Genomic DNA, 10,449 nt, shown 5'->3' with positions numbered 1-10,449 from the left:
AAAATACACAATGGGCCTGTTCAGATAACACGTTAAGCCATAGTTAGGCCACTAACCCTTTTGCAGCAAATGGTTAGTGAGCATGTTTAAACCATGGTTATGTAGCCACCATGGTTAGGAATAGTCCATATGACAAGCTAAGCCATGGTTCACATGACATGCTAAATCATAATGTTTAGCTCAAAATGCTTAACTACTGTGTGGTCTGCACAGGGTCTTTGGTATCACGTTAGAGATTGGTTCAGATAGTTCAAGGCTGGGGGAAAGCCAAGGTAAACATATATGTTGCAACAAATGCCTAAAACATGTCAGCATTAAGCCTTGGTATACTAGAGAGGGGAGATCATGTCGCAGGGAAGGCAGTACTACAGTGAAGGGCCATTTCTATGTTGCTCCCAAATAGAAATCCGTAGGCTGCAGCCTGGATAACAGGGCCTCCCTGAAGATCATAGTGGCTTGGGTGGTTGGTATAGGTGGGTGGGGGATGTTCCTTGCGGTAACCTTTGTTCCTGAATAGTATAGGCCTTTGTATTATAATACTAATACCAACACCTTACACCTGGCTCAGACTGGCAGCCAGTGTAGATCCTTTAGCAATAGGTCCATAGTAAGGTAGCCTGGCCAGTAGCTGCTGCATTCTGCCGTAGCTGATGTTGATTCCCCCGTCCTTAGATAGCTAAGAATATGCTATATTTATTCCCGCGGAAGAAATACTGGTTTGCTTCAGATAATCTAGGTGTTGGGAGTAAAGACAGAGTCTTACTTACAAACCTACTATGTGGATTTTTCCAGAATGATAGTTGCGTTAGTCTGTTGCAGCAAAAACAAGGAAGAGTCTTGTGGCACCTTAAGACTGACACGTTTATTCTGGCATAAAGGTGACACAAGACTCTTCGTTGCATGTGGTGCTGGCAGCCCTCCCCACCCTAGCTCCCTCCAGATGTTGGACTGCATCTCCCATCATCCCCTCCGCCAGCAAGTGGAGACGTCTGAGAAAAGGGATTGAAATTAAAGAGGATCCTGCGTCAGTGCAAGGAATTGACTGGCCGATAGAGACACACGCAAACCCTGCCTCTTTCCTTGCACGCCACCCTCCGCTCATCATCATCGTCGTGCAGGCGGCGGGGAGGAGAACTTAAGGATTGAGCCTCGACTGTGCTGGGTGATACCACCCGACGCAGATCAGGGAAGCGGCAGTCATTATGGGATGGTACAGTCCGATCCATTCCTTGGCCTGGCCCCCTTTCCACTCCTCCTCCTCCTCCTCTCCCCGCGCCAGTGACGTTCGCGTTACGCAGTAAGAGTTGTGTCCGGCCCGTCTTGTCAAGACAGATAAAGACCGCACGCAGACGGGCAGCGGGGATGGTCCCGCGCCTGCGCAGTGCAGGCCGCAGGCAGTGACAGGCGCAGCGGCGAAGGCCTTTGGGCCGGGGCCATGGAAGAGCAACGGGAGGCCGCAGCGAGCGGCTCTGGCCCCGACGAAGGGCGCGCCGCAGCCGCCGGCTCGGAGGCGCTCAGCGCGGGAGAGTACTCGCGCCGTGTCCACCAATGGCTTTGGGACTCGTACTGCGGATACCTGAGCTGGCAGAGCGGCTTGGCCGCGCTCATGGCCGGAGCGGCGACAGCGGCGGCGACTTCGGCTTCCGGCCCGCCTCCCGGCGCCTACTACTACAGCAGCGGCAGCCCCTGCTACTACCTCCTCGCGACCCCTCCGGCGCCCTCCGCCCAGGCCAGCCCCGCGCCTGCCCGCGCGGCCTCGGCTTGGCAACCGCCGGGGGGCAGGCACGCGCCCCTCGCCCCACGGGCCGGCCCCGCCCCCGCCAGCTCCCTGCGGGACCCCGGCCGGCCGGCAGGTGAGCAAGCCGTAAGCCTTGGGGTGGGGAAGGCGACACGCCGGGGCTGACGGGCTTGGAGCACGGGCGGAGGGCCAGGGTCGGGTTACCATGGTGATGTTTACGAGGCTAGGCCGTGGAAAGGGATGTTGTCTGGACAAGCGATCATAAGCTTGGATGGGCAAGCTATGCTGGTAGGGTGGGTGGGTGGTAGGGATGGATGGATGGGGTGCCTTGCAGGCTGCACCTTTGCGTAAGGATAGTGGGGTTGGATCCCGATTTACCTTACATCAACTGCCCTAGTGGAAGCCTCCTGAATATGCTACACAGAGGGCGGCTGGTTCGCACAATCAAAACAAGCCAAGGTGGATTGTTGTGAACTGTGGCGTATACCAGGCAGGATTTTTATCATCATTACCCCGCTGCGACGGTTTGTGTCATCCAAACCCAGGCAATATGGCTTGTTGGAGGGTCAAATAACCCTCCACAAGCCGTTCCACCTGGGTTTTGATGGCACAATAAGCCATGGCTGGATGATGATTATGTAAATTGCGCCTGGTACTTGCTGTGTCTCACAACAAGCCACCCCGCCTCGATCCAGAGGGAGAGGCGGGTAAGAAAATTATTATTATTACTTGTATAAGCCACAGTGGTTTATCAGTGGGCAGGTTCACACAATCACAGAGGGGAAATTACCCAGCGTGGCTTTTTTCCCCTTCCCTGCATGTTGCAAGCTGCCGAATCACATAATTCCCCTTGCTGGGCACAGGTTGTTGTGATATCCAGACCCAGTGAGGGTGGCTGGCTGGGATGGTTATAATTCATCCTGAAACCTTAGAACAAGCCATGCTTCTCAGGGTACACCACCACAGCCATCCACTCTCACCAGGTTTGGATGAGAGGACAAGCTGCAACCAGCAAGGGTAATTATGCTAATTAGGTAGCTTCCGACCCACATGTGTGAAGAGGGAAAATAAGCCACTATGGTTCATTTTCCCCTCTGTGATCATGGGAAGCCTTCCAGTGAGTCAGAAGACGTTGCTGAATGGGGTGAGCTATGGGGTGAGGGCAAAGTGGATCCTCAAAAATCTGGCAGAGCAACCTTCTGTGAGCGGAGCCTTGACTCTTGTGGAAGGAAAATCCTGGGTATAACCCAATAAAAAGTCTCATGGCAACTTAATGATTTCACATGTTTTGTGGCAGAAGTTTTTGTGGACTAGATTCCACTTTTTTGGCAGGGGTATGTATATTCTTTCTTTGTCTCTTGCACACATAGATGGGTGTAGAGAGAGAGAGAGAATTAAACACTGTGCTTAGATAGAAAGTAGTAATGTGTTAGTTTTAAGGTGCCCATGACTCTTTGTTACAGCAACAGACTGACAGTGCAAACCTTTACATGTCTACTCAGAAATATATTCCATTGGGAAGTGGGTATAAGACTGCAGCTTAACATAGCTGTCCCTCTGGAAATGTTTGACAAAAGTGGGTATGGAAGGATGGACCAGCTGGTGGAACTTATCCATGTGTTTAAATTACAATGGACTAAGAGTGGAGTCTTAGTACTAAAGGAGAAAGAATAGCTGCTCTGCTCTCTTTAATTCAATTTTTAATCTTGCACAAAGACAGCAAAGAAATTCATTAAACATATTTTAATCCTTCCTTTTCTTCCCAATTTGTTTTCTAACCTGACCTAACCCACTTTCCCAAGTTCTTTCCTCATTTTCAGTTTTCAGTGTTCTTATAATCAGCGGTATCCCTGAAACAGTAGTATTATCTTAGATTTCTCTACTTTTAAAATCAAAATTTAAAATAATTATGTGACGTACTATGGTTTGAAATATGAAAGATCTCATTAATTTTTACCAGCATACTCTAGGAACAGATTCCATATTAATTGACCTGCTTAGTGTTTATAGCACAAAACAATCTGTTGTACATAATTTCTGCAGACATTGTTACAACCCCTTGAAGAAGGTCTAATAAAAAGCAAGAGGATGAAACATGTTGGGCTTTTCACGAATAAATTCGTTTATAGCATCCTAAGACTACTCTCTCTTTTTGAGTTCATCTGGGATACTCACCTGTCTTGCTCCCCTGCTTTTAAAGCAACAAGATTCCTGCACTGAGCGGGGGTTGGACTCAATGGCCTTATAGGCCCCTTCCAACTCTACTATTCTATGATTCTAATATTTCATTAGTATACCAAGATTCTAATTTTAACTCTATATTATTAGCATGCGGCAACAACATTTTAATAAGAGTCTGCTGTACTTGATTAGTCTCGCTAGTTCAGCAGCCTGTTTTCAACAATTGCTACTGAGATGCTTCTAGAAAACCTACAGTTAGGGGGAAATCTTATAAATATCTGGACAGAAAAAAGTCCTACAACTTGCAACATTCCCCAGCCAACATGGTGTTTTAGTGGACTCCAGTGGAGAATTGAGACTCTCCTGGTCCTTCCCTTACAGCATCTGGTGGTCTAGTCCTGCCGAGGACACTGGCATGCAGGCTGTTTGGAACAGTCAGCATTGTGCTTGGTTCTGACAGAGCCGCTAGATGCTTCAGGTGGGATGTGAGATGGCCTCAGCTGTCTGCGAATGGCCCTCTGTCAGGACAGCATGGCATAGAAGATGGTTATGCTGCAGTCCTGTGTAGATCCCCTTTGCACCTTGCGTTCTACTTCTGGAGGGGCAGGATCATGGCGTAGGGTCACATAATGAATATCATGTGGTTAAACAAAAATCCATTCCATCTGGTGTGGTTTCTGTCTTTTTAATGTGATGACATTACACTAGTTGGAGATTGTTGGAAATTAGTATTTAAAGTGAAATATTTAATAAGCTGAGCTTACATACATTGCATAAATGTTTTTCAGCCTGCTCATGTTGCTTTTTTGTTTTGTTTTAAATAGGTCGTGAATATATTATTCCATCCTTAGCCCACAGATTTATGGCAGAGATGGTGGATTTCTTTATTCTTTTCTTTATCAAGGCAATCATCGTTTTAAGTATTATGCACCTTAGTGGAATAAAGTAAGTTATACAGTACATAATATGACTCCTACATGTTTCACTTCTCTGCTTCTAAACAGCTCATGTATGTAGTTCTTAGTGAGGTAGTAAACCTGTGTCTGGGCTATTCCACTTCAGACTGCAGGTGGGACTCATGTGATTGAAAAACAAAAACTAGATGTTAAAGAGGGGGGCTTAGTCTAACCTTTTCCCTGACAATGCTAGACTTTTAGAATAAAGGTATCCCCCCTTCAATGGGACAGCATTCCTCCATACGAGTCCCCAAGTGAATAGCTCAAACACTAGTTTACTGCCTCAGTGTAAGCTAGGCTTGTAGATATGTGGTAAGAAGTATGTACAATGAACAACAACTTGATTTTATGTATTTCATTTATTTATTTAGAAAAGAGATTCTCTTCACAAACAGATACCCCCATTCCTCGATGATATATCTGCTTGCAGTCATGCTTTGAGGCTGAGCTGATGCAGCACTAGCTAATGTCATTGATTGAATGCACAACAGTCCTTTGGGTGTTGCTAACTAGAAAGAAGAAGAATATATTAGGCAAATAATATATTTGCCTAATAATATATTTGCCATAGAAGATTATATTTGGCAAATATTGGTCAACTTCCCTTTTAAATTATGAAATATTTGTTGGCTTCACATAATGTATTTTTAACTTGAGTGTATTCTGTTATTCATCCGAGTAGTACATTGGTCAATATAAAATGTTAAGATGGGTTATTTGCTTAATCATCATCATACTTCTATACACATTGAAATATTCATTATGTTATAACCCTTACCGCAGCCTTGAGGAACTTAAGTATTATTATCCCCATATTGCTGACACAGGGCTGAAGCTGAGAGTAGTCTTCTTGCCTGAGACCATCCATAGTTCATGATAGAGAAGGATTCATCCTGGGAACTTCCTATGTATACTAGATTTCTTGGCTCTATAGATGTAGAAACATGCTGCATTTTTTTAAAATAGGGATCTGAAATGAGTATACATTTCCTGCTTTAAGTTGAAATTATTGCAAGAGTAAGTAATATCCAGTTGGAATTTATGTGATCTAAATACAGCTGGGACTAAATGCAACTTGTTAACACTACTTGCTATTGAACTCTCTGCACTTAAAATCGACTTTCTCATCAGCTGAATATTTCTGTTGGGGAAAATGTCCACTGAATAAAGGAGTCTATATTTTACTGTGATGTTGTCTTTTAGATGTCTATGGAGTGCTTGTCTTATTCAAATCAAATTTTCAATGCAGGGATATTTCCAAGTTTGCCATGCACTACATTATAGAGGAAATAGATGAAGACACTTCCATGGAAGACTTGCAGAAAATGATGATTGTGGCTCTTGTCTACAGATTGCTAGTCTGCTTCTATGAGGTATCCCTAACTATGCAGTCATTAGGATATCCACTGTAGAGATTTTCCTTGAATATCTAATTGAATGCCTTAATTTTTAGTTAACTTGAACAAATTAACAATAAATATTGAGGCCGTTCAGAAAATCCATTGACGTCTGATATGATCTCCCTTCTGAGTTGTCAAGCCTCAACACTGGCTTTTATTAAAACACATCTCTTTACGTTGGCTTTCCCACAGTTATGAGCTGTCTTTGTACCATCCTCATGATATTATTTGGTGTGTATAGTTTTTGTTTGTTTTGTTTGAGCTTTATTCTTCTCTAAATTGCTTCAGGTTTTGTTTCAAATGAAGAAGGCTGCAGGTTACCAAGTTCCATTGCAGTGGAATGATTACATGAGAGATTTACGTCTATTCTAGCTGCATCAAGATAGTTTCATTATTGTAGTGTCACATGAGGTAAAATATACACATTTGCTGGTGACCAACTCAAAATTGTCTCTTCTTTCAGATTATATGTATTTGGGGAGCAGGTGGAGCAACCCCTGGGAAATTTCTGCTTGGACTTCGAGTCGTGACATGTGATACATCTGTTCTTATTGCACCAAGTCGTGTGTTAGTGATTCCATCCTCCAATGTCAGCATGACAACGTAAGTTAACTTTTTTGTATTGCTGGTGTTTTTGCCAGTACAAGTAGCAGTTCATTTTTTTCCTGGCAATATTGTGCAAATTGCTGTTTTCCTCTTTGCTTTGTTGAGTTTGGGATTAATTTTATTTAAAGCATTTTTGTCTCACATCTCAAGCCTAATATCCAGGGTAGTATAAAACCTAATTAAACTCAATACAAATGCTTAACCCCCATGCCCCAAATAAAATAACAGTAAAGACATCTGGCTGTAAAATAGCACCACAAAGACAGCAAAAGCAATAAAGCATCAAGCAAAATTTATTTCATTTTTGTAGTCATGCTAGACCAACATTTTAACTTGATAACTCAATCTTCTTGCCTTCTTGGAGGGGCAGGGCTGACATATTTCCCAAAGAAGAAAATAGTTATTTCTGACTCTCTGAATTGTCTCGAATTCTTAGGTAATAATAGCAAGTGGTTCTTGAAAGGTAGAATGTGTATAAAATGGAGTAGTGCGTTTCTCACCTATAGCCCTCTCTTCTCTTGCTCTAATAAATACTAGTCTGTTCAAGAGGCTCTGTTCTGATCAAAAGGAAAGAATGATCCTAAACAATGTAACCAGCAGTTTACAAGGCAGAAGGCCACTATAACAGTAACTTAACCTGACATGTTCAAAAGGCATCTGACTCATCTCCCTTAGCACCCATTGCTCTGTAAACTTCAGTGATATATTTTACATAACAATTAATTGGAAGAATTGGACAAATTACCATTCATTTTTAACATACTTCCTCCATATATATTACTTTGACTTTTACTAGTTTACCATTTAGGCATATCATATCAGGAATTGTAAGCGACGGGTATATCCCACTCCCTCCAAGACTTTCTGGTGTGTTCCTACTTCACCTCTGGAAGTTCCATTCCAAATAGCATAACCTGTGTTTGCAGATATTCAATTTCTACTCTACTGTTGAGCTTTCCCTAAATGATCAGATTGGCTACAACTAATCAAGAAGTAATGCAGCAGTGTTAACATAATTACTAAAGCCGATGGACCATCTGCCATGTTCTATCACAATTTATGCTGTACCACTGAAAGCTGTGTAAAAAGGTTTTGTTTAATGAATGACAGAAGTGCATTATTAAAACGTAAAATTAAAAATGTGCAACAATAAACTAGTGTGACACGCAAATGTTGGTATAGAAAGGGTGGGTACTTCATGCTAGAAATAATATCCTTGATTATGAGAGCAAAAATGAGGGAAATATCTTAATGAAAGAAGACATATGCATATTGGTTCTCAGGAATGGTGTAGCATTCTGAGAATAATTTGTTTTTTGATATGACAATGTTATAGAAATTATATAACACTGCATCAACATTCTCCAGTCTAGACAACAAACTGCAGAGATGCTGTATTTTTTCTCCTTTCAGATCTACAATACGAGCTTTGATCAAGAATTTTTCTATTGCTTCCTTCTTTCCTGCGTTCATTACCCTGCTATTTTTTCAGCATAACCGAACAGCCTATGATATTGTAGCGGGGACAATTGTGGTAAAAAGACATAGTGTCAGATGATACCGAAGGAAGCCTTGATTCTACTGTTCAAATGTGCGGATGACATCTTGATGACATCTTATTGGATTTCAGAATCTCAACTCCAGAACAGTGCCAATGAAGATATTGAACATTTTTTTCAAGCAGTGCTGTAAACATTGGTGGAAAATGGCACTGGTTTAATTTGAAAGTATTTGAACTGTACAAGAAAACTGGTTGTCTTCAAAAGATATTGGCAGTTTTACAAAAAGAGTATCTGTACTGTGTGAGAAATGTGAATTCTACAAGTCCTATATCAAAAGTAGATTTATTTTTTATGAACATCCAGACTGTTGTCATTACTGGAGGTAACCAAAGGGATTACAGTGTTTGTGAGGGAAACTATACTACAAAGTTGTATACTCCAATTTTGGTGGACTGCTAAGGGTTTGCCACTTTATAAAAGCCTTATCATGAATTGCTCACACAAGCATTGTATTATTTTAACACTCAAAAGTTTTCTGTAAACATTGTGTTAAATGTTTTGCATGATGTGGATATCTTGAACATAATACAAATCACTGAACATGTCAGATACCACTGGAGGCAAGTAATACTGGTATTAATAGGTAAATATTGGAAGCTGTGGCAATACTATAGAGAACTGAGATTATTACAATTTTAATCATTGCTTTGGATTTGATATCTCTTTCCACCACCACCCCCTAAGATCGGGCATAGATTTTCATAAAGACTTAAAAGAGTATCTTGTAAAAAGCACAGAAAACTTAAATTTGCAAAATGTGCAAAAATCTTTAGTTTTGTTTCAGATATATTTAATAAAAACCAAAATAAGCTTGGTGTAAGCAAAATAAGTTTATGCAAAGCATTTGGCACCATTTTGTAACAAAATAGTTTGGTGTTTTTTTTTAACGAACAGCCAGTTACTGTTGCTAAAGCAATACAGGGAATTTGTGCAACATTTGATAAACAAATATAGGTAAGGACACTTTCACTTTATATGGTTGTGTGCCTAGATAACTTAAATTATACTTATTGAATAAAGCATATTTTGCATGATTTATTTTTATGTATACAATATTAACTGAACAGCTAACATTTTCAACTGTTTAGGCCTGACACACTTATTTAAAAGTATTAGAATGCGCCATTAGACTTTTCTCTTATGAACAAATAGAACAAGTCAATTCTATCGATCCATTTCTGGCCAGCTAATAAGGAGCCACCTTACTCTAATAGGAGTGTTGCTTAATTTTTTTTATTTTAATACCTGTCTTTTAAAAAGTGGTGATTATAATATATGTTGGAGTTCTCAACTTCTTGAAAACATCCCAGTCTAAGAAAGCTCAAACCTGAGACAGGTGTTTCCTTTAGCAGGAGGTGCACACTGCTGTATGAGATTCAGAATCTTGTACATATACCTGAGTAGGGATCTCAGATGCCCAAAGAGAGAGAAAATGGCCAGAGTAGTAACTTTTCAAATTGTTGCGGAATGTCAGCAACATTCTTTTAAATTATTGAAAGGGGAGGAAAGAAATTATTAACCTGCAATTTGATTTGGGAGAAGCAACAAAAATCAGTATTTCTCCCTTGCCAGAATTCTGATTGGTCCTGTGTTCAAGCAAAGGTAAATGGGTGAGATACTCTTGGAGGGAATCATACTGGAGTAAGTACCTCGCTTTTGCCCTGAAATATCCTCCTGAATGGATAAAAAGTTTATGCCTTAACTTAATTCATTTGTTTAGGAACATGGATTATGACTTATAGCAGGAGTGGGCAGATGACAAGCTTGCAAGATCTACTCAATTTTTTTTACTAGTACATTTTTTTTTTACCTGGGATCCACCATACAGGGCAAAGAGCAAAATAAGGACCAGGTGCATATGAGAATAGGGTGCTTCTGGACATATAATCAGCCCAGGATTGTGTGATCAGTACAAGAACTAAATTCACCATGTACTTCCAAACAAAAATCCACTCTTGATTTTCCTCCAAGCCTTCAAAAAAGAAGGGTTGGGGAAGCTTTTTAGT

General features: G+C 41.3%; 1 protein-coding gene across 1 annotated transcript; it reads left to right on the top strand.

Moving 5' to 3' along the window:
• The first annotated feature begins 1,420 nt into the window (after positions 1-1,420).
• FAM8A1 (family with sequence similarity 8 member A1) lies at positions 1,421-9,479 on the top strand. The gene is made up of 5 exons (XM_063130382.1): positions 1,421-1,853; positions 4,744-4,864; positions 6,125-6,248; positions 6,739-6,878; positions 8,295-9,479. The coding sequence occupies exons 1-5, from the start codon at positions 1,436-1,438 to the stop codon at positions 8,437-8,439; spliced, it is 948 nt and encodes a 315-aa protein (XP_062986452.1). The 5' UTR covers positions 1,421-1,435; the 3' UTR covers positions 8,440-9,479.
• Positions 9,480-10,449: the final 970 nt, after the last annotated feature.

This window comes from Elgaria multicarinata, chromosome 7 (assembly GCF_023053635.1).
Source record: "Elgaria multicarinata webbii isolate HBS135686 ecotype San Diego chromosome 7, rElgMul1.1.pri, whole genome shotgun sequence".
Lineage (NCBI taxonomy): Eukaryota > Metazoa > Chordata > Lepidosauria > Squamata > Anguidae > Elgaria > Elgaria multicarinata.
Note: the sequence above shows the minus strand (reverse complement) of the source record. Positions and strands in the feature narration are given on the sequence as shown.

What these genes read in the sequence shown, in the direction of transcription:
- FAM8A1 (XM_063130382.1), top strand. Translation starts at nt 1,436, where the DNA reads ATGGAAGAGCAACGGGAGGCCGCAGCGAGCGGCTCTGGCCCCGACGAA. An exon ending in GGACCCCGGCCGGCCGGCAG is followed by an intron (nt 1,854 to 4,743) that starts GTGAGCAAGCCG and finishes TGTTTTAAATAG; the next exon opens with GTCGTGAATATATTATTCCA. An exon ending in TCCAATGTCAGCATGACAAC is followed by an intron (nt 6,879 to 8,294) that starts GTAAGTTAACTT and finishes TTCTCCTTTCAG; the next exon opens with ATCTACAATACGAGCTTTGA.